We start from the raw sequence: 23,055 nt of genomic DNA on the forward strand, positions 1-23,055 counted from the left end.
TTCACCCTAAGGAAACTGAAGGCTGGAGCCTGGTGGCTTCGTCAGGCCCCCCCCAGTCGCTGCAGAGCGCGGCTGGGAATGTGGGCCCCAGATGCCAGGCCTCAGCAGCAGGCACTGTGGCAGCCAGGGCTGTCTGGGGATGGGCAGCCTCGCCACCTGGCTGTCGGTCCAGCTGTGTCACAGCATCTGGCATCGCCCCACAGGAGGGACAGTCACACCCAGTAGACCAGTCTGTTTCCCCTCTGTGTCCAGCAGGGCACAGAGCACAGGCCAGCTCACTTTCCAGGGTTCAGCCCCGCCTCCCTCTGTCTCACCCTTGCTCCATCCGCAGCTGGGAAGTGGTGGGGTCTGAGGTTAGAGCTTCAGCCTGGAAATGAGAACGTGTGGCTTGTGGCCTTGGTTTTGCTGCCCACTTGCTTTGTGAGCCGTGGGTGGGGTGTGTGTATATGTGTGTGGGGTGTGTATGGTATATGGGTGTGGTGTGTATGTGTGTGTGTGTGCTGCGTGCGTGTGGTGTCTGCGTGTATGTGTGTGCGGGGCACATGGGCGTGGTGTGTGTGTGCGCGTGCGTGCATGTGGTGTGGTGTGGTGTGTCGAAGCACTCTGGTTCTGGAGTCAGACTGTTCTGGGTCCTGGGTTCACAGCCCACTCGCGTCTGTGGCCCCAGGCAGTTCGCTTCCAAGTCTGCTTTGCCGTGTGTGAGACGTGGCGGCAGAGGCCGCTGAGCGGCCTGTGTGGCTCAGATGGGGAGGGGCCGTGTGAGCTCCTGGCACAGCGCCTGGCACGCTGAGCACCGTCCTCAGCTGTCCCTGGGGGCCTGCAGGGCGCCTCGTGTGAGCCAGCCTGGGCCTCTTGTCCCGGTTCCCGTCCACTGCAGCCTGAGACGGGAGCTGTGCCCGTCCTTGTTGGGCTCCGTGTCCCCTGAGTGTCAGGATTGTCTCGGGAGCTGAGACAGCCCCTGTGAATGTTCCCAGGACGGGGAGGTGCTCAAGGAGAGCAGCTCCCTTTGCTCCTTCCTTTCCAAGGGGCGTGTCCTGGAGGCCTTCTCAGTGTCTGCTGGGTTAGCACATCCCACCCTTGGTGAGGGGCCTGCAGGACCCCAGGCCCGGCTGGTTTGGCAGCTCCGTGGGCTGCAGCTTCAGGTGCGCAGCTGTTGCTGTTTCTGAGGGAGCTGGACTGACCCCGGCTGTGACACCTTGACGTCCGGTGCCTGCAGAGTGCCCGTGGGGCAGACTTGAGCATGGCTGCTCATCGCCGCTTCCTCTTCAAACCTCACTACGTGATGCTCGAGGAGTAGGAAGCTCTGAGGCCCTCCTCCCAGGGAGAGGGAGAGGTGGTGACTGGAAGCTCAGATGTGGTGACTCGGTGTTAGCTGACTTAGCAGGTAGAGAACCTAATGCCAGCAGAGGGCAGCGCAGCCAGCACGTGAACCCCTTCGCTGCAGGGCCCCAGGAATCATGCCCCTCAGGGTGGCCGCCGTGATACGCGGAGGCTGAGAGCAGGCAGCTGTTACAAAGACGGGTTTCTTTGGGGGAAGTTGATCCAGAGAAGCTGTGGGCTTGGGGATGCCATGCAGAGCTACAGGCTGGGGTACAGTGCTGAATTGGAAATGGGGGTCGAATGAAAGCTACATGCTTGAAAGGGAGGTTCCCAGCGCCCTCCCCTCCTTGGCTTCTGGGATGCCTGTGGTCCCCCAGGACAGAGAGTGGAGGCATCTTCTCTGGAGAAACTGACCCCAAAGAAAAGACTTACAAATACTTGCGTGTGGGCATCTCCCATCTCAGCTGTGAGGGCACTCAGGCTGGGCTGTGTTTACAGACACATGAAGCCCTGCAGTCAACAAGCCTTGTCCTGGACAAGCCTGGACGCAGATGGCTGCGTCCAGTGGCTCGTTCTTAACCTGTGGATGGACTCAAGGTCTTCAGACCTTAACGTCTCCAACGTGAAGGACAGAGACCTGCAAAAACCGAACAAAACAAAAAGCAAAAGGAGATTGGCGGAATCAAAGACAATGTACAGAGAAGAAAACCTGAAAAACAAAACGCCACCCGCACGCCTTTGTTTTTTTTTATTTTAAATTCTGCTTCTAGTTGCAAATCCCTAGTATGTAGGACTATGATTGATTTTTTTAAAAAATTAATTAATTAATTTGGTGCGCTGGGTCTTCGTTGCTGCGCGCGGGCTTTCTCTAGTTGTGGCGAGCGGGGGCTACTCTTCATTGTGGTGCGCGGGCTTCTCATTGCGGTGGCTTCTCTTGTTGTGGAGCATGGGCTCTAGGCGTGTGAGTTTCAGTAGTTGTGTCACACGGGCTCAGTAGTTGTGGCTTGTGGGCTCTAGAGCGCAGGCTTAGTAGTTGTGGCTCATGGGCTTAGTTGCTCCATGGCATGTGGGATCTTTCCAGACCAGGGATCGAACCCGGGTCCCCTGCATTGGCAGGTGGATTCTTAACCACTGCGCCGCCAGGGAAGTCCTACCACCTGCACTCCTAACTCTGTAATGTCGTCAGAGAGTGAAGACAGGTATTGTAGTTGAAATTTTAAGAACTCAGTTGTGAGGTTTGGGTGGTCAAGCAGAGGAAATATCCCAGGAAGTAGAGCAAAAATTTTTACAAATTGATGACAAATGGGAGCAAAAAGAGAAGAAAAAGTGGAAGATCTGAGTTGCAGAAGGAGAGAACAGGGAGAATGGGAGAGAGAAAGTGACTGACGCCAGGATTTCCGGAACTCCAGGAGGGAGTTAAAGACTCCCCTTGTGTCTGAATGTGCCCCCAGGCACCGTGAGTAAGAGACCCTGCTGCAGCACTTAGCTGTGAAATTTCAAACCTGAGATACAGAGAAGATTGCAAAGCTTCCGGAAGAACGGCCACGTTCAAAGGACTAGGAACGGAGGACCTCAGAGTTCTCGACGCAGCATTGGCAGCTGGACGACGGGAACAGTGCGTTCAGGGTTCTGAAGGGACGTGGTCCCCAGCCTGGAATTCCATACCCAGCCCAACTGCCGGTCCCGGGCGAGGTAGAAACAGGCGCTTGTAGTCACATACCGTCCCACACAGTTGTCACAGTCAGGAGGCAGCTCGGGGTGGACTCTGCCACCGTGTGCACGGACACCAGCGAGGGGCACACGGGTCAAGGACGCAGTCCATCCAGCCCGAGGGAGATTGCAGGAAGACAGTCGTGGGGCGCTGAGGGGCAGGGCACCACCCCAAGAGATAAGTGGGATTAGAGCACACCTCCTGCGTTTGGCCGTACGGAGACGGTTTGCCACAGAGCTGGAGAAGGAATTCCTAATAGGTCCATAGAACACTAAGCAAGCAAGCGAAGGAAACACAAGATCTTGTGCAAAGAGGCAGTGTAGTCACTACACGGTGTACTTTGAATTAGGCTGAAAATTGTCCCGGGACCGTGTCGGGGGAGGGAAGCCTGCAGGAGGGAACGTGGCTGGGTCGTCGTCTTGCTCAGTCAGAAATCAGTAGCCCATGAAAACACACAGATCGTGAAACAATGATGTAAGCCCGTCAGAAACCTGAGGGTAAGAGAAGAATCAGCAAGGGTTTGCTCTGGATGCGGGAGTGGGGTGGGGAGGGGACCTGGATTTTCTGTCCTGAGTCTTTTGACTTTTAAACTAGGTACATGTGTGACTTTGGTAAATAATAAAAGTGAAAATAAAAGAATTCCAGGACTTTCCTGGTGACCAGTGGTTAAGAGTCCGCCTCCCAATGCACAGGACACGGGTTCAAGCCCTGGTCCGGGAAGATCCCACATGCTGTGGAGCAACTAAGCCTGTGCAACACAACTACTGAGCCCGCGCGCCTCGAGCCTGTGCTCCGCAACAAGAGAAGCCGCCGCAATGAGAAGCCCGCGCACCGCAACGAAGACCCAACACAGCTGAAAATAAATAATAAAAAGAATTTCAAAGGCTTCCAGCCCCGGGATCCTGGTGGTCGGGGGCTCAGTTCTGATTGGTTCTGACCCTAGAGTGCTGGCGCCCCCGTCCCCAGAGTTCTGGTGGGAATTTTGATGGGCTCCACCCCAGCCTTGTGGCAGGTCGGACTGGACTCTGGATCCCGGGGGAGTTCCGCCCGGAACCCCGGTGGTTTCCTACGGGTCTTGGCCTCAGAGGGCTGGTGTCAGAGTCACTGCCGACGCTGAGGTGCCACCCGGGAGTGATTTCACTGCTGTCAGCAGAAGCAGGTCCGTGAAGGATTGCGTCACGTCTGTTGAGTTGAAAACGAGCTGTTGGAAAGCGTGTGGCCTGTGTTACTCCCTGCCAGGCGGTCCCACCCACCCGGCAGCCCTGTGTGTTCCCGGGTGGAAAGCCTGGCTGTGCCCCGCCTCACCTCGGACTTGCTGGGCGGCGGGCTGGCCTCCCGGGCGCCTCTCCCCGGGGGCTTCGGACGCAGGGGCATGGTGGGGTGGGGGCTGAGGCCCCGCTTCGCCCGCACCTGCGGGAGGGGAGGCCCCCCAGCGTCCTGCTGCAGCAACGCGACGGCCTCGCACAGGACCCTCCACCCGTCCCCCCTCCCCTGGGGGTGCTGGGGAGGCCGCGTAGGGAGGTGGGGATGTGGGCTCCCCTTCCGGGGTGGCGCTCCCCTTTCCGGCTCTGTGGCCTTGCACTGGAACCTGATCTCTGAGCTTCCTTGTTCATGCGGGGGTGCTGGTGAACGCTGCCTCTGCCGTGTGCAGCCTCGCAGGTAGGGCGCCTCCTGCGGGCTCTCACGAGGCTGGTCTTCCGATGCACGTATTTAATGGAGGCGTGGATGGAGCTTGTGGAACTGGCATGTCGGTACTGATGTAAGGCATGCTAACGAGGGTGTCTGGGTCATTACCTGCAGGGGCTGCAGGGGCTGCAGGGGCGGGCGTCCTGAAGACCTCCCTGGGAGAGGCCTATTTTGGTGGAAACCCTTCGCACAGTCGTATTTCTAAGCGCACGGACCCGCCCAGTGCAGCTGCCCTGAGCTGCCGGGTGGACGGGCCTCACCAGCAGGAGCGGGCAGGCTCTGTAGCCTTGGGTACAGTTAGGCCGCAGGAGCCTCATCTGTAAATGGGGGTGGTGGTCCCCACCTCTTAGGTTGGTGTGAGGGTCCTGTGGTTGATGGACAGAAGTTCTTTCTGATTGAAGAGCCGCCACAACACTTTCTTCCTTCAGGGCCTTTGCTGCAAAGCTGTCTCCTCGAGGAGTCTTCCTTGATCGACATATCCTGTTGAACAAACCCAGGGTTTGTTCTTGCATTCAGAAAAGGTGAACTGAGCCTGGCCATGTGCCGGCTGTCCCGGCAAAGAGCCAGACAAAACCGCTCGTGCCCTGTGGAGGGCGGTGGGGTGGGAGCGCGCAGAGGACCGTGCTCGTGCCCTGTGGAGGGCGGCGGGGTGGGAGCGCGCAGAGGAACGTGCAGGCCGTTCCCGGACTGTCGCTGCAGTGGGGACCGGGGCAGGGCGAAGGGTGCTCGTCATGTGGCTGGTCAGGGGACCGCTCACACCTGAAGGACCTGAGGGAGTGAGGAAAGGGCTCCGGGCAGACCAGCCAGGAGGCCGGTAGGAGCTCGGGAAAGGGAGAGAGGCGGGGAGAGAGGTGCCGGGCATGGGGCGTGGCGTGTGGCCAGCAGGCCTGCAGGCCAGGTTGAAGACCTTGCTCTGCTCCTCGGAGGGTCCTCGGAGCTGCGGGGTCCTGAGAGGGGCGGGGAGCCCTCGGAAGTCCCTGTTGGGATGGTCGGGTGGTCCTGGCTGCTTTCGTTGGACTGAAAGGAGGCTGAGCAGGGCAGAGGGCTGCGGGGCCTCCAGCAGCGCCCCCGATGGAAGGGTTGGCTCCGCGCTCACCTTGATGGTAGGTGGGCGAGTCGGGCTTTGGGGGGGCAGGAGGCAGGGGCACCTGGTCCGGCGGGGAGCTGGGCGGTGGGTTCCATGTGGGTTGGTGCGTGCGGGGGTCAGCGTGGACCTGGCCTTCGGGGTGGGGCTGCTCGAGGCCCCGGGGGAGTGTGTGCAGCTGGGAGACGAGGGGGCAGCACTTTCAGGGGGCGGGGGGAGATGAGGAATCAGCAGCAGAGACCGATTCCCCCGAAACAAAGGGACCAGGGTGGTTGGGGAGGAGGACCTGGCCAGCGTGTCTCTTCTGGGGGGTCAGATGGGGTGATGACTGGGCAGGCCCTGGCTGGCCGCGGTCCCGGAGTGGAGCTGAAAGCCTGGACGGAGTGGGGCCGCGCAAGGGCTGGGGGAGCACAGAGAGCTGCCTTTCTCCCCAGGCTCCCTTCCTGCCACCCCGGGGTGCTGCTGGGGCTCTGCCCTTGTGGGGTCGGCCCACTGCGTGTCCCGACCCAGGCCCCTGCTTTTCCTTCCTGCACAGATGCTGAGATGTTGGGTTTGCCTGCCGTGTCCTGTGTGCTGGGCCCCGGGGGTGTTGGCGGGGAGACGGCGCTGTCGCCTCTGGAGTGAGGCCTTGCAGTAGGTGTGGTAATTGGGAGCGTCGTAAGCAATTCGCACCGGGCGAGGATGAGTAATGGGGGGCGTGGGGGTCCGGGAAGGCCAGCTTGCTGGAGGAGACGACTTGAAGCCGCTGTGCACGGGCTGCAGGGTGAGGGCCAGCAGGGAGCCTCCGGGGGAGGGGAACCCGCACCCCAGGGGGCTGGTGCAGAGTACAGGTGAAGGGACCACCGGACTCCAGTGTATGGACACTGGGAAGCTGCAGAAGGGTCTAGGCTGGGAGCCATCCACCCTGAATCTGAAATTCGCTGTTCATAAGGCACAGAAGGGCTATCCTCGAGTCTGGATGGGGGACCTGTCCAAGCCGCATTGCTGGGACAGCCCGTGGGGTGGTCTGAGAGGAAGGAGTTGGTGGGCAGGGCTGCAGCTGCGGCCCCACGAGTGGGGGAGGCGCCCTCGACACACACGAGCGCACCTGTTCCCTGGAGGGCCTCTCTCCGTCTTTGAGGGTCTGGGGTATCCCTGGGCTGAGCTGTCCCATCTCCATGCTGGCTGGGCCCCCTCCGTCTTTCTCGGGGAGCAGGTTCTGCTGACCACAGCGCTGGGCAGACAGGTGGTGTTTCCTTTGAATTGAATTATACCTTGTGTGTGCATACTTCCATGTAACTGCCACCAGACCAAGGTAAAGAGCCGTCCCGGCACCCCAGAAACTCCTTCATGTCCTCTTTGAGTCGATAAGCTTCCCCCGGAGAAGCGCTGTCCTCACCTCTGTCGCTGCAGCTTACGTCCCCATTCCGGAACCCACAGGAAAGGGGACGTGCAGAACCACACAGCAGACGCCCTTTGCTGTCTGGCTTCCACTGCTGCCTAGTGTCCCGTATCCTGGCTTATTCATTCATTCTGCTGCTGACCGATGTTTCCAAGGTTTGCTCTTCTGAGTAACGCTGCAGGGTCGTTCCGGTACGTGCCTGTCGGTGTTGTCTTGTACATTTCTCCGGTCACAGGGCATAGCTATGTTTCACTTTAGCAGGAACCAGTAGACATAGTTTTCATTGTAAATCATTATTGGCTGGCGAGTCATTCCCCTGGACCTTCATCACTCCTGGGTAAACGAAAATTCAGCTTCTGGAAACCCAGGACTGAGAATCGTCCGTTCATGACAGTCCTCGAGCCCTGGGGAGGCAGGTACTGTGTGTCCTGTTCACTCCTCACAACAGCCTTGAGAAATCTCCTGCCTGCGTTTAGTGCCAAGAAAACAGGAGCTCAGAAAACCTGGCTCACCCGCGGTCACCCCGAGAGGTGGCATTCGGGCCAAGGTCTCACGCCTAGGCCGGTGTTCTTCCACTAGACTCGAGGCACTCCTGGGACGCTGCACGCCCCCCAGCTCTGCGGCCCTTCAGCCCTTTTTCTGGGTGGCAGGCGCTGACCCAAGAGTGGGGCTGGCCCTTGGGCTTCCTCTGGGCGCCCCTCACTGGGCTTCTCTCCCTCCAGGCACCAGCCTGCTGCAGGAGGTGGTCTATTTGGTGAGCCAGGGGGCCGACCCTGATGAGATCGGCTTGATGAACATCGACGAGCAGCTCCCGGTCCTGGAGTACCCGCAGCCGGGCCTGGACATCATCAAGGTGGGCTCTGGGCGGGTGGCAGCAGCCCACACGGCCCACTTGGGGCCTTTCCACGGTTGCACCCTGAGTGACGGGTGCTCCTGAGGGGTTCCTGGGGGCCTCGTGGGCGGAGGGAGAGCAGTGAGCTCCCGGGACCCCCAGGTAGCTGGTGGGAGGGGGGAAGACTGATGGGCCTGAGCCGGTGGCAGTGACCCTGGAACTGAACCAGTGGGTGACGTGGGTGGCTTGGAGGGGGAAAGGAGGCAGATGCCAGGAGTAGGGGAGATGGGGGCGAGTGTAGGGGTGAGGGGCCTCCCGCGGTGGCTCATCCCATCTGTTGAGGGGGCTGGGTGGGGTGTGTTTGCATCGAACATTTGGTGTCAGGAGTGAAAAAAACATATTCCCAAGTCCCATCCTTTCTACTCCTCAGACAGATCTGGAGTTTTTTCTCTCCATCCTCCCCTCCATCCTCCCCTCTGTCCCCTCCCCTGAACCTCTTCGTTCAGGCCTCATTTCCTGCGTGGCCCGCCTGTCCCTTCTCCCATTAGACGAGCAGCCTGAAATAAGCTCTGAGAATGCCCCCCACCGCCGGGTCATTGTCCCGCATAAGCCGGTCTCTGCACCCCAGCCTCCAGCGTTGGCCCACCTGCGTCCAGCCCCTCCTGCCCCTGTGCCCGCCACGGTGCTGCAGCCCGTGTTGACCCAGCGCTGAGCCTTCCAGTAGAGCTGCGTGGGCCCCTGCCGCGGGCTGCCCTGCTCTTGGCTTTGGGGTCCCGCCGAGGACTGAACTGACCGTGATGTCACAGCCCTCACAGAGCTGAGATCCCAGTGAGGGAGCCCCCAGGACAGGAAAACCGAGAGTCCTAGTGGTTGAAGGGTGACCACGCCAGACGGGAGCAAAGTGGGACGGGACCGGGCCTCTTGGGGAGCGGGGGGCACGTCTGAGTCACGGCCTGGGAGCGGAGTGCTGGCCGAGGGAGGGACCGGTCCGGTCCAGGAGCTGCAGGAGTTCTGCGCTGAGGCTGACTGTGGGGCCCCCTCTCCGCGACTGCTCCGGGCTGCCATCGCGGCCCACATCCTCTGAGCAGACCCCTGACGATACACTGTGACTCAGGCCACGGGGGCCGAGGACGGGGACCGCGTCGGCCCGTGTCTGCCCCCAGGGTCCCGCCTGGGCAGGGCTGGGGGGTCCTGTCTCAGGTGAGAAGGTTGTTCGGGGTGCAGGTGGTGCCGGTCCTGACTCGTCTGTGGCCCTGTCCGCCTGGGCCCCAGAGAAAGGGCGCGTGTCCTCTGAGCGCCTCCCCTCTGCCCTGCTGCAGGAGCTGACGTCCCCCCGCCTCATCAAAAGCCACCTCCCTTACCGCTTCCTGCCCTCAGACCTCCACAGCGGCGACTCCAAGGTAACTCCGCGCCCCGCCGCTCCCCGCTGCTCCCGGAACCAGAGGCCCACGTGCCAGTCCAAACGGTGGTCTGTCACAGGCCCAAGTTCCCAGACAACCTCGGTGTGCTAAGAGCGCTGGAGAGGCTGTCCTGGGCCCCACGTCTCTAGCACTTGATCCATGCCTCTCACTTTCGCTTTTCCTCACAGCTGAACTTGACCAGCCAGAGCCCAGCCTCTGCCCATCGAAGGCCTGAGGACTCATGGCTGCTTTCACTGTCTCTGATTTTTTTCCTTTTTTCTCAACTGCATTAGACGTATGAGGCCTATAATTCTCATCACCAGGGTCAGGGCTGTAAGTTTTCTGTCTTCCGCTGATTTTAAAGTAGCGCTAGAGACACCCCAGTGTTCACAGCAGCACTGCTTACAGTAGCCAAGACATGGAAGCAGCCTGAGTATTCATCAGCGGATGAATGGATAAAGAAGTGTGGGTTATGTAGACAATGGAATATTACTCAGCCATGAGAAAGAACAAATGTTGCCATCTGCAGCAACATGGATGGACTTGAGAGCATTATGCCAAGTCAGACAGGGATAGACAAATACTGTTTGACACCACTTTTATGTGGAATCTAAAAAAAATACAACAAACTAGTGAGTATAATAAAAAAAGCAGCAGACTCACAGATACAGAGAACAAACTAGTGGTTACCGGTGGGGAGAGGGAAGCGGGGAGGGGCAGGATAGCGGTAGGGGATTAAGAAATACAAACTATTATGTATAAAATAAGCTACAAGGATATATTGTACAACTTGGGGAGTATAGCCAATATTTTATAATAACTGTAAATGGAATGAATATAACCTTTAAAAGTTGTGAATCACTATATTGTGCACCTGTAACTTATATAATGTTGTACAGCAACTATACCTCGATTAAAAAAAAAAAGGAGCGCTAGAGAACAGAAATATACTAAAACACTCAAGTAGCTGTCCTAGCTGATGCTATTGCGTGGACACGAGTGCATCTCTGCTGAGACGGAATGATAGAGAAAAAGCGTTTGGCCTTGGTGCACGAGGGGCTGACTTTGCTGTTGGAAACGGGGTCAAAAGAGTGGGTTGTAGGTCAGTGGAACCTGCACAGGGCGGCCTGCCTGGGACGGAGGATCGCAGACTGACCTCGTCCGTCCCTCTGTCCCCCCCGCCACTCCCTCTTGCAGGTCATATACATGGCCCGGAACCCCAAGGACCTGGTGGTGTCCTATTACCAGTTCCACCGCTCCCTGCGGACCATGAGCTACCGAGGCACATTCCAGGAGTTCTGCCGGAGGTTCATGAACGACAAGTGTAAGTGTCTGCGTGATGTTACGGCGGGGGTGCTCAGTGCTCGCCGAGCACCCGCGTGTCCTTCGCAGTGCCCCCAGTTCTACAGTAACCGCGGGCTTGGCCTGCTTCCCCGCTGGCGGGCAGAGGAGCTGGGGCTGAGGGCTGTCAGGAAGCTTGTCCGAGGTCGAGCTAGTGCCAGACAGAGTGGGTGTCCAACGCTGAAGCCCTTCTCTCTCGCCACATCCTTGGGGTTCTGAGAAGTTTCCCGATTAGAAGCATCCCTCTTCCTGCCTAGATTCCGAGCAATGAAAACAGTGGCCCAGATACCACTGTTACCGGTGCCTGAGGCCAGAGTGGAGGCTGTGGCTTCATGTGAGAGCCCTGTGGGCCTTTAGCTGGACTTGCGGGTCAGGCTTGGCCCCCAGCCCCAGGCCCGTGTGACAGGCGGGGTGCACTTTGGGGGAGGGGGAAGGCAGTGTTCTGGGCAGGATGCCTGTTCCCAGGGGAGAGGGGCGAGCTGGGCCGAGCGAGCCGGGGCCTTTCCACGTCTCCCCTCCCCGGGGCGGAGTGGGCCAGGCAGTGGGCCAGGGAGGGAGCCGTCCCCTTGGCAGTGGGGCTGGCAGCTCCTCACTACGGTTCTGTTCCCCGCACCCCCCAGGTGGCTCCCCCATCGCCAACCCTGGCTTCTCTGGGCACCTTCTGTTTAGAGTTTGCGCCCAGGAGGGTTTTGAAAGGGGTCTTACGTACCTGTTGATTAAACCGGCACCCAGACTCCTCTGCACCTGAGGAGTGTACAGATGCGCTCAAGTAACCCTCAGCCTCGCGGTCCATTTGTTGTCCAACCCAGTCAGGGGTTCTGCGGTGAGGTCATGGGACGGGGTGGGGTAGGGTGCATAATGGCGGTCCAGGAGTACAGCGCCCCAAATTTAAATGGGTGGCCCGACTGGAGCTGCCTCCCGAGCCTGGCTGAAGACCAGGTCCTCCTTGGTGCGCCGCCCGCACCGCCTGGAGGCCCTCTCTTCCCTGCCCTTGAGTCTTTGCTTCAGCTGGGACTGGGGCGGGGCGGGGGGGCCGGGTGGGAGGGGACAGGCGTCGGTGGCCCCAGCGGCCGTACCCTAAGGCCCCTGGCACCTGCTGAAGGCCTCTGTCCAGCCTCCCTTCCCCCCAGCCCACCCACCGCCTGGCTCAGGCCCCTCGGGGTCTGCCAGGCATTTGGAGCAAGCCACTCCTGTGGTTCCCAAAGCCATATTTCTGAGGCCCACTTTGCATCCCTGCCTTTGTAGAAGCAGTCACTTGCATGGGGACACTGTCGTAGATAGCAGTGTCCCCCAAGTGCAGACTGCCCTGCGGTGCAGGGCTGAAAGCCTCCTGCCCGGGCCAGAGCCGTTACAGGTTGCCTAGTACAGGCCTCTCCGCGCTGTGAAGGTCACAGCACTGCCCGGCACTGAAGTTCAAGGCTGCACACGCTGGCTGTGGTCCCGCCAAGGCCTCTGCGCCCATGTACTGATCCTCCCCAGTCCTGTTCACTCTCTGCTCCCACCCAATTCCGGCTCTCGAGGAGGCTTGCCTTCTCTGTCCGAGGTTCTGAAGAACTTGAAGAATGAAGTGCGGAAGGGGCAGTGAAATGATGCTGTTCGCTAACAGGGCGAGGACACGCTGCCCGAGCCCTGTGTTGGGGGTCGTGACCTGCGCACTGCAGGGCTGGGGGGCCCTGGAGCCATGTGCCTGGGGGACAGGAGCAGGGTGGAGGAGTCCCTGTGTGTGACCACTGTCCTGTCACCCCTGTCCCCGTGCGAGCGACCCTGTCCTCACGTCCTCGCGGTCCCCGAGTCACCGCCCGTCCAGCCTCCCCCGTCCCCGTCCCCAGCAGCCCTGGCCGTCTATCTGTGAGTGTTCTCTGGGAAGGAGTGGCGTTTTCTTACCTCCGTGTCCACGCCCAATGGACTGCTCGGCCCCGGGGCGCGGCTCACCTGGTCTGCGTGCCAGCTGTGGGCCCAGACTTGGGAGACTCCGCTCGGGGCCCCGAGGTCATCAGCCTGTCCGTGAGCTGCGCAGGTCCCTTCCTTCTCTGGACTCGCCCTTGTCCTGTAAAGCGGGAAGGCTGGCCTGGCTGTTATGTCCTGCCCTGTGCGTGCACGGAGCGGGGATGTGCCAGGCCTGGAGTCCAGGGCCCCGCAGCTAGAACTCTGCCGTGGGAGCACCGGGGCCCAGAGAGGGCCAGGATTCGCCCAGCAAGGCCTTTGGCTGAAGCCTGCCCTGTGTTGGTTCATTTCCGTCCCCTTACCCCTCCCCTTCCAGAGCTCCCCCGCTTCGTTCCACATGAAGTATTGGAGGGGCGCCTGGTTGGCCCGAAGAGGGCCTTCTGCTCTGATCTGGTCCCCAGGGCCCGCCCCTCAGCGACCCCTGACCTGCGCCTCCATCCCTCAGGACCTCTCGTGGGGCTGCGGGGCCCAGGCTGCTGCTGTGCTGCCACCTGCTGGCGGGATGGCAGGCTGACGTTGTCGGGTCGCGCTGCCTGGGACCCAGGCGTTGGGTCACCCCTGTTTTCCCAGCCTTGGTCACGCGTGTAGGTGTGAGAGGTTGTCAGCACCTTGAGGTGTGCCTGTGCGGGGGCGGGAGCGGCCCTGCCACCCAGGGGCCTCAGCGCTACAAGTAGGACCCTCGCTGGCGCCTTGCCCGTCCCACCCCGTGGAACCTTCCACCAGAGAGGAGGACGCACAGGCGCTGCCCCTGCAGGCCCTCCCGTACGCAGGGCTCTCCGCGCCGCGGCAGCCCTGGGGGGGCGGCAGAAAGGCTCAGGGCCCGCCGGGTCTCACGGCCAGCGAGGAGATGAGGGGCCGGCTGCTTCTGTCCCGAGCCCTTGTCCTTTGCCCTCCGCCCTCTGACCTTGCCAGCTGCTTCTGACCCGCTCCGCGGGCCCCCGCGGCCACTTCTTATGTCTTTAAGGCCCATTTGCAGGCCTTGCCTCTGTGCGCCGTTTCCCCTGCTGCCTCTTCCCCTCCGCTGCCTGCCCAGCCCTCACTGATCCTTCGAGGCCTGCCCGTGTCCGCGGGGCCTCCCTCCCAGTGCCGGTCACTCCATGTCGCCGTGCCAGTCTCCTTGGGGCTTTGCCGCCAGGCCGGGAGCTCCACTGCAGGGCCCAGTGCTTGCGAGCTGGACGGGCGCTCGGGCGAGTGAGGACACAGGCAGCAGGGCCACCACCCCTGACTGGCCCCTGTTATGTAGCCGGACCTGCTTCCCGATGCCCAGCAGGCCCAGGGGCCCCCATGTTCTTCAGCCGAGACCTTCCTCTGATTAATGTGGAAGCCCCCTCGGGAGATGTCCTCACAGCGATGGGCACACCAGTGTGAATTGGCAGTGAGAATCAATCGTTTTTATGAAAAATGTTGTGAAGCAGCTGGGCCACACTGATCTGTCTCTGCCTGTGTGACCTCAACCCCACACCAAGGCCCTAAAGAGCGTGGGAAATGCGAGGGCTGGGGTGTGGGTGTGACCTGTCGTCCCGTCCGGCCCAACCTCACGTGCCAGGACGGGGCCCGCTGCCCGCCTTCATCCCCGCGCCTTCCTGGTTCTGCCTGGTTCCAGGATTCTGGCTGTGACGCGTTTGCCTGGCGAGCCCCATTCGCAGCTCTGTCTGGAGCCTCCCGCACCCCATCCTAGCCCCGACAGCAAAACTCACGGGTCCTGTGTCCCACTTCCTCTGGGCGTCATTCTCTTCCTGGTCACCCCTTGTTAGAGGAACTCGTGGGTGCCGGGTACCGTCAGTACCCCCGGAGAACAGAGACTTCCACGGAAGGGTCGGGGCTTCTAGGCATCCGGGAGGCAGGGGCCGAGCTTGGGCAGGAGGCCAGGGCACGTGGCTCATCTGGGGGGCTGCTGGAGGAGCCCAGGGCTTCCTGAAACATAGCTACTGGGCAGAGGAGGGGAGCCTTCTGGCAGGGAAGGCGGGGAGCAAGGCCGCCTCACACATGCCCGCTCCCTCCCTGTGACTGGTCACCTGTCCCCTTGTCTCCACAGTGGGCTACGGCTCCTGGTTTGAGCACGTGCAGGAGTTCTGGGAGCACCGTATGGACTCGAACGTGCTTTTCCTCAAGTACGAAGACATGCACCGGGTGAGTGCCGTAGCGGTGGTGCCACGGGGGTGAGCGCCACGGGAGGCAGCTGCCGGCCCTGCCCTCAGTCTCACAGCCGCCGCCCTCAGTCTCACAGCCGCCGCCCCCAGTGCGGGCGGGTGGGCGGGGCCTGCAGCGCCAAGACCCCGGGCATCAGGGGTGACAGCTGGACTCAGGAGTTCCAGGAGGGCCCAGGGTCCCCCTGAGCAGTGCTGCGCCTCTAGCCGGTGCTGGCCCCAGGCCTGTGCCCTGCCCTGGCCCCTGGCCGAGCACAGCTTCTGGGCTGGTGGCATGCGGTGCTTTCGAGAGGCCCGTTTATTGTTTTTCTGCTTCAACAGCAGTGGAGTGATAGCCGGACTCACCCTGCTGCCACCCAGCACCCTCTCCGTAGGTGACCAGCTTGGGGCAAAGGGCTGAGATGGCAGAGTCCGAATTTCTCGTCCCAGCCTGTTTGCCTTAGGGTGGCAATTCTCAAAGTGCTGAGAACCCCGGCGGGTGTACCTGTGAATCCATTCCTGTGACGAGTTCTTGAGTGCCCGGCACAGAGGGCGACGGGCACTAGGTGGTGGTTGAGTGCATGTGCCAGGCTGGGCGGTGGTGCTGGGGCAGCGAGGCAGGACCTCTCCTGTGCCCTCGGGAAAGCGAGGTCTGGAAGGGGGGCCGGCACGTCCCGTCCCGCCTCGGTGTCAGCACCGTCGTGCGGAACCCCGCTGCCCCCTGCCGGGTCTGAACCCTGCCGCTGCCCGTGCAGAAGTGCTGATGCCCCTCCTTTCTCAGGGCGACAGTGCGAACCTCCCCCAGCCCAGCCCTCCTCCCCGCAACGTCCTTCCCTTTCCTCAGCTCCTCTTTGCCGAGGGACCTCAGACTTGTCTCTGCTCCTGAGCCCCTCCAGGCAGCCACACTGCCTCCAGGCAGTAGTCCCCAGGCTACTCTGTCAAGGTCACCACGACCCCCATGTGTCTGGGTCCCACGGTCCCGCCCTCCTAGCAGCCGGCAACAGGCAGTCGGTCACGCTTGGTCCTGCGTCCCCGCATCCCTGGACGCTCCCCTTGACTCCTCCATGGCAGCAGCCCTGCCTCTGCCCCCAGACCTCAGCTCTGGTCTCCGCCATCCACACTCCCTCCCCTGGGCCTCAGGCGGGCCTCGGGCCCCCAGGTCCGATTTGGACCCTCTCCAGGCTCATCTCCGTCCACCCACTGCACCTTTCTGCCAGGGTGTGTGGTGCAGATCGCAGACTTAACGTCTCCAAACCAAACTCCGGAGGTGTCCCCTCGGGTCCTCCGCAGTTTCACCCGTCTGCATCCAGGGCAGCGGCTCTGTCCTCGCTGCTCACGCAGAAGTCTGGACTCATCCTTGACTTCTCCCTCTCTCACACCTGGCCTTCATTTTCCAAATCCTGTTGGCTCTACCTTCAAAACGTCTCTCTTATCTGACTGTTTCTCCCTAGTTCTGCCCCCGTTTCCCTGGTCCAGGTCGGTGTCACTGTGGCCTGCGTTTTCACAGCCTCCCTGCCTCTTCCTCCCCCCCCCCCCCCCCCCCAAACACAAACAGTGAAATGCACTGGATGATGAAAAATGCTGAAAAATAAAGCAGAAAAGGGAAGTGCTGGGGAGGGGCGGTGGCAGGTTTAGGTGCAGGTCAGGAAAAGCGGCACTGATGGGGACAGAGACCTGAAAGAAGTGAGGGAGTGACCCATGTGGACACCTGGAGATGAACATTCCAGACAGGACACAGCAAACTAAAGTTCCAGAAAGAACCTGCCTGACAGGCTGAAGGAACAGCATGGAAGCCAGCGTGGTCCCGGCTGTCAGGCCCTGCAGGTCGGGGTGCGGGTCTGGGTGTCTGCCCAGAGGGACGTGGGCCAGAGCGAGCAGGTGGGCGGGGCCCCTCCGGAGGCTGCTGGGCTGCACCCGTAATGCTCCGCTCTCAGGAGTGGTGCGGCGATGGGGCCCAGAGGTGGCTTTATGTCAGTGAGTCAAGTAGAGCTGAATCTTGCTTCACACCAAGCCAGCTCCGCCTGTCCGGTGGGGTGGGCCGGCCCTGAGGCCTGTCTGGGGTCCCGGGGTCTCCCAGTTCTCCCGAGTGCCAGTCGAGATCCCAGCCGATGGCGGGGCGGGGCGGGGCGGGGCGGGGCGGGCGGGAGAGAGCGAGCTGCTCTTGCTCCTGGCGCAGCTCCGAAGTGCTTTTCCTTCCTGCTGCTGCTTAGAATGACCGCAGCTGTGTCAGGACCTCACGTCTGCCTCCCTGGGACCTGGCTTTGAATTCCAGGTCTGCCACTTGAGAGCTGAGTGCCCTTGGGCAGTTTCTTAACCCGGATTTTATTTCCAGACGAGGCCGGTTTCAGGCTTGTCTCGAGGCCTAAGTAAGGCTGTGGATACAGTCCCCGAAGTCGTGTTCTGTAAAGGCGCCACCTCCGACAGGCTCCCGCGCTCTGCTCTTGTCTTCCAGGACCTGGTGACGATGGTGGAGCAGCTGGCCCGGTTCCTGGGGGTGTCGTGTGACAAGGCCCAGCTGGAGTCCCTGATCGAGCACTGCCACCAGCTGGTGGACCAGTGCTGCAACGCCGAGGCCCTGCCTGTGGGCCGGGGTACGCGCCCGCCTGTCCCACCCTCCTTCTCTCTGCCTCTGCCTGGGGCCCCGGGGGCCTCGTTCCCCTTCCTGCCGGTGTCCTCGCGCTTTCTGGACCACAGTCCCCCCATGTCAGGGTTCCGCTGCCCTGAGCCTCATTTCTCCGGAGCCCTGTGTTCTTCGAGGGGCCGGAAGGTAACCCACGAAGTGTTGCTGAGGCTCCCTGGAGGTCCCCGCTGGAGTTGGCCTTGTCACCCCGCACGCCGTGCCGGAGTTTGCGGGTGTGGCTGCCGGGATGTCTCAGGCTCTGTGGGCAAGAGGTGTTTCAGGCGGGCGCCTTCCCAGATGCCCCACAGGGCAGACCCTGGGGATGGGTTGGGGGCTGTGACGTTTAGAAGCGCAGTGCGTGCACGTGGCCTCCTTGAGCTCCAGCTGGCCCGTGGGAGTCGAGGGAAGAGGGTGCAGAGTCCGTGTTCGGAAGGGCCGTTTCCCTCCATCCCCCGGGGAACTAGCAGCCTGGGAGGAGCAGCCCCGTCGGGGGAGGGGTGTGTGGTGTGCGTGCGTGCGCATGCGTGTGTATGTGGTGTGTGTTTGGTGTGTGTGTGTGTGTGAGAGAGAGAGAGAGAGAGAGAGCGCGCGCGTGCGCGCGCGAGCTGGAGGTGCAGGCCTCGGCGTCACAGAGGCTGGCGCTCCCTCCTGGTGCGAGAGCTGTGTCTTGCGCGTGAAGCAGTTCGAGGTGAGGCAGGTGTTGCAGGCAGGAATCCTCCCCGGACCCACTTGGGTTGCTCTCCGTGCCCTCAGGGCTTGTGGTATTTGAGGCTGCTCGACTGTGGAGAGCTCGGCCATTAAACTCCCCGGCACCGCTGGGTGCCGGCCCAGGCCTGTGAGCACCCCTTCAGCAAGAGTCGCCCCTGACTCGGTGCTGTGGACCCGAGGCCGGTTCCCAGCTCCCTCGGGTGGTGCCAGTGCCGAGAGGAGGGCCCGGAAACGACGCCGGACTCTGCAGGCAGCTGCCTGGAGCGGAGAGAAGAGCTGGGCTGCGGCCTGGCCTGGCCAAGCTCGGGCCACGCCTTTGAGCTTCTCTGGCCTTTTGTCCTTCCTCTGAGGAGGGCGGGTCGGGGCTGCCAACCCGCTTGGCTCCCGGGGCTGTTCTGAAGGTCAGGGGGCGAGCGCCTTCCTGTAAAGGCAGGTGGGCCGCTCTCCAAGAAGACACTAACAAGCCGCCTCACCCTGCCGTTTCGTTCCTGGCTGCATCGTCACAAATGTTTATTATTTAAAATTTATTTGCTCTTTTTTATTTTGCTTTCACTGTGTTTTGTTATCCTTGGGTGTGACCTTCTCCAGAATCCCCCTTTCGGTTCATTTGTGTGGTTAAGAAGTGTCGAGAACATACTGCGTGCCCATATGCTCCTTCCGATGTGTTTGCTTTATCATCGTTTACCTTGGTTTTGCTTTATTTCAGTTCTTTGATTTTGTTTTCTTTTAGCATATTGCCTCTTTGCTCAGAAGACCTCCTTGCGTTGGTGAGAATGCAGGGGCTTGAGTAGCCAGCTGCATTGCTTAGATTTGATTCATATCACAGCATAAATTGCACTGTCTTGATTCCAAATCCTAAACCAGGTGGGTGACTCCTTTGATGAGCTCTCAGCTGCCTCAGCTGAGAAAAATAATCATGGAAAAATATATTTATGGTGTGACTGGTCTAGAAGCTTCTAGTTTTGTCCCTTAGGTATCATTAGAGGGTAGCAAGCACAGTTTTTTCCTCTCCAACACTGACATATAATTTTTCATCACCGAAGAGAAAATCCTTGCCACTTTGGATCTGTTAGCACAGCATTTGCAGGGTTGCAGTTTCATATGTGAGGTCCTGTGAGGACAAGGACGACTGTTAATAACAGAGCTAACGAAGGATGTTTGCTGGAGACGGTCAGAGCTCTGATCTCAGAGATGCTGACGGTGAATGGAATTCTAAATGGGCATTTCAGTCCCCCGAGGCAGCTATATAAAAGCACAGCCCCAGCTCTCCGGGTGATGCGTTCACAGCTCCTGTAGGTGGGAGGGCGGGACCCCCACTTGTGACATCTTCACAGTCGCCATTCATATGTGACCAGAACAACTGAAGATTTTGTAGTTAAGGAAAGTGGGTTCAGCAGTTTTCATCACTTTGGGCTCTCTCTTCCCTTCATAAAGGGATGGGTAGGCCTGTGCCTCAGTCTGCACTCTCCAGGCTCCCTCACCTCTGCCAGGAGGGGGGCTCATTTTCCTTTTTTTTTTTTTTTGTTTTTTTTGCGGTACGCGGGCCTCTCACTGTTGTGGCCTCTCCCGTTGCGGAGCACAGGCTCCGGACGCGCAGGCTCAGCGGCCGTGGCTCACAGGCCCAGCCGCTCCGCGGCAGGCGGGATCCTCCCGGACCGGGGCACGAACCCGCGTCCCCTGCATCGGCAGGCGGACTCTCAACCACTGCGCCACCAGGGCAGCCCGGAGGTCTCATTTTCTGACCAAGCCTCGCTGAGCTGTGGCTGCGATGGAGTGGCCGGGGGCCCGGGGCTCCTTTTGATGTTAAGTTGGGCGCTCCGACTTTTTCTCCCTTTAAATTCCTCCCTGACGATGCACGAGCAGGCTTCTCGAAATCTTCACCCTTGACCTGGTCAGGAGGCTTCCTGCTCACCATAAAATGTTCTACCTTTTTGGATGATTTTTTTTTTTCCTTTTAAAATTCTCCAGAAGCAAATCCTGCCTTGGTGGAGCTGTTGAGCCGTGAGTCAGTAGTGGTGTCACGAGGACCCAGATCCACGTGGTGCCCGGAGCCGCAGATCTGTCCCACAGACACTGTCTGTCCTCTGGGGTGTTGTGACCCACCCGCTTTGTGCCTGGCTGGGGATTCAGTGGTGGATGGGCAAGGCCCGCAGCTCTGCACACTTGTGGTGCTGGGCGGAAAGCGCGTCGGGATGACCACACTCAGGGAAGAGGGTTCAGCTGGTCTGTAGTCCACATGGCCCATCCTGCCCCAATAGGCCAGGTTCAGAGGGGTCCGGGAATAGATCTGGAACCTTCCAGATCCATTTCCTGTGGTTTGGTAGCTGGCCTGACAGCAAGTGAATTCAGCACATTCTGCTCGTTTGTGTTCTAGGAAGAGTCGGGCTGTGGAAGGACATCTTCACTGTCTCCATGAACGAGAAGTTTGATTTGGTGTATAAACAGAAGATGGGAAAGTGTGACCTCATGTTCGACTTTTACTTATAATAACAGCAACAGCAAACTTGCATGCTCACAGTACCCAGACACTAATAGCTCAGAGTCCCGTTTGCACTCATTTGTTACCCGCTGGACAAACTCTGGAAGCAGCGTAAGACACGGCGGAGAAATGGAGGAAGTGGGGTTATTTCCGATCCAGAGCAGCTGTCTCACCTTTGGAATTTGAAGTCTACATGTCTGATTACAAAGATTGCGGTTCTGATGACCTGGACCATACGTATCCTGTCTGTAACATATGCAGCTAGAATGTCTACCTTTTACAGCCCACATTATTTATTGTATTTTATAGAGCTTTTCACTGGAAATCTAAATAAATGTCAGTAAACCAAATAAAAGTTCATTTCCGAGGGACTCAGGAGCGAGCCACACCCGAATGGTAGGAAGATCTCAGGGTTGACTCTTTATTTTTGTAGTTTTCTTCCGTAAGGCACAGCCATTCGGTTCTTGTCTGGTTGTGAGACGCTGGTGAGGACCGAGGGTGAGTCGGGTGTTGGGGGGACCTTGTTTCTGCTGGTGGTGTTCAGTTCTCAGTAGTCGCCCCGGGATACAGCAGGAACTGTTCACTGGGGTGTTTTCAGAGAGGATGCCCTCCTGCCAGCGACCCCCGGCCAGTGGCTCCGAGGCTGATGCAGAGGACCCAGCGGGACGGGCGCGCGATGCGGTGACTGGAGAGCCTGCCACAGAGACACTGAGTCCACTCGGAACCTGACTTTTCGTTCCGCAGTCTTACTTTCGTTCCCCAAAGCAGAAACCTGCTTATGTTGGCAAACAGATGATTGATGGTAAATTCTAGAACTACTGGGTCTTTACATACCATTTATTCCATCTGGGCCTGCAACTCTGCGCCCCAGAGACCCAATGTGCGAGCGTAGCGCCCTGTCTCACCCAGACGGGGCTGGCGATGTCGCCTTCGGTGCTGTGTCTGAGGGAGGGGAGGTGCGGTCTTTACTGCCCCGCCACTCGCTTCGTTAACTGGCCCACGTTAGCCCGGAGGAGTGATGGAAGGGCAGCCAGTGAGAGCAGGGCCAGTGGCCAGTTTGTACGCACGCTGCCGCCGCGGTGGGACGGGGCCGTCCCGGCTGTCTGTCTGTCTGGGAAGTTCCCGGAGTGGTGGCCGGAGGGGTCGCCACCGCGCGCGAGGCGTCTGTTGTGCATGGTGTCTTTGGAAAGTGTGGACGTGCGCTTTGTTACTGGCTAAGGAGAGCAGCTGCAGTAGGGCAGGTGGTACTCGGCGTCTCGCGGTGCGCTTAGCTGCACCTTTTCTGTGTATCTGCGAGAGACGCAGCTTTCTGTGAAATTTCTTTTCTATTTTTCTATTTCTAGTACTGTATGGATATTACTGAGCTCCACACATGATACTTCTGTGCTTGCTTGCATCTTTAATAAAGACACGTCCCATGCCTTGTGTCCAGCTTGTGCTGACAGGTGGAGACGGGGGCCCTGCGTGGTCCCCTCAGCGCTTCAGGGCAACGAGAGTGAGTCCCGCTGACCTCCGTCGCTGGGGCTCAGAGGGGCTTGGGCCCGTGTTGGGCTGGGTCACTCAAGGCTCAACGTTCCAAGGGTTGAATTTCCCTCACTGTTTGTCCCTTCGCTTTTGGTATCTTTTAAAAGCTGAAGTGAAAGGAAGGGTGGGGGAGAAAGGAGAAAAGCATGGGAGAGGTTTTGGTGCACCTGGGGGTCCAGGGGTCTCAGTCTCTGTCTTGGAAGGGCCCACTTTCAACAAGGTGGACGGTGGTATAGAGACCAACCCGGCTGATTGCACTTCGCCCCTGTGAATTCCAGAGTCCGTCTAACCGATTCCTTGTGGAAGGAAAGTCCAGAACATTGTACTGAATAAAGCTTCGGCTTTCTGAAAAGTCATGTTTATTTTCAAATGGACGAGTTCCTTTAGGTCTCAGGTGAAATCCCGGAATTTATTTTGGTACCTGGGATGACCCTAGACCCCCGGGCCCCAGGTTAGTTAAAGGAATATTCCAGTCTGCTATGTCCCAGGGGGTCTGCTCCCAGATCACTTACAAATCACCTAAAATAAAGCAGAGCCCTTGGATCAAGAAGCAGGGCAGTGCCGTACAGTCATGGTGCTATTTAGTGAATGTCCACTCTGGCCCTGCCTAGTTGATGTTTCACCACATCCTATGGACTCACTGAGTACACACTTGAGCACCTGCGCTGCACGGGGCCCTGCTAGAGGCACTGGGGATGCAGTGAAGTGGCAGAGGGCCCCGGCCTGCATGGCGTTCATGCTCTCGTGGGGAGATGACGTCACGAAACCATGGGTGAGTACAGGCTCAAGCAGGCTGTAAGGGACCAGTGTGCTCCTGAAGGACCCGGGGAAGCCCAGTGCAGAGATGCTGCTTGAGCAGAGACCAGGAGGACATGAGAGACTCAGGCTTGGGGCCGCCT

At 59.6% G+C, this 23,055-nt stretch overlaps 1 protein-coding gene across 4 annotated transcripts in view; it reads left to right on the forward strand.

Annotated features, from left to right (window-relative positions):
* SULT4A1 (sulfotransferase family 4A member 1) overlaps nucleotides 1–22,039 on the forward strand; it is a 32,103-nt gene extending 10,064 nt beyond the window's left edge. Inside the window, exons 2-8 of one of the 4 annotated variants that reach the window (XR_004528797.2) lie at nucleotides 7,905–8,035; nucleotides 9,334–9,414; nucleotides 10,612–10,738; nucleotides 14,735–14,829; nucleotides 17,278–17,416; nucleotides 18,884–19,017; nucleotides 20,528–22,039. Coding sequence is in view for 3 of the 4 variants with exons in the window: in XM_033865885.2 (XP_033721776.1) it covers nucleotides 7,905–8,035; nucleotides 9,334–9,414; nucleotides 10,612–10,738; nucleotides 14,735–14,829; nucleotides 17,278–18,009 (1,166 nt within the window). In the remaining variant the exon portion in view is untranslated. Of the gene's footprint in view, nucleotides 1–7,904; nucleotides 8,036–9,333; nucleotides 9,415–10,611; nucleotides 10,739–14,734; nucleotides 14,830–17,277 lie in introns of all 4 variants that reach the window. The other 3 variants (XM_033865886.2, XM_033865887.2, XM_033865885.2) reach the window with 3 other exon arrangements.
* The last annotated feature ends 1,016 nt before the right edge of the window (nucleotides 22,040–23,055 follow it).

Source organism: Tursiops truncatus, chromosome 11 (assembly GCF_011762595.2).
Source record: "Tursiops truncatus isolate mTurTru1 chromosome 11, mTurTru1.mat.Y, whole genome shotgun sequence".
Classification (NCBI taxonomy): Eukaryota; Metazoa; Chordata; class Mammalia; order Artiodactyla; family Delphinidae; genus Tursiops; species Tursiops truncatus.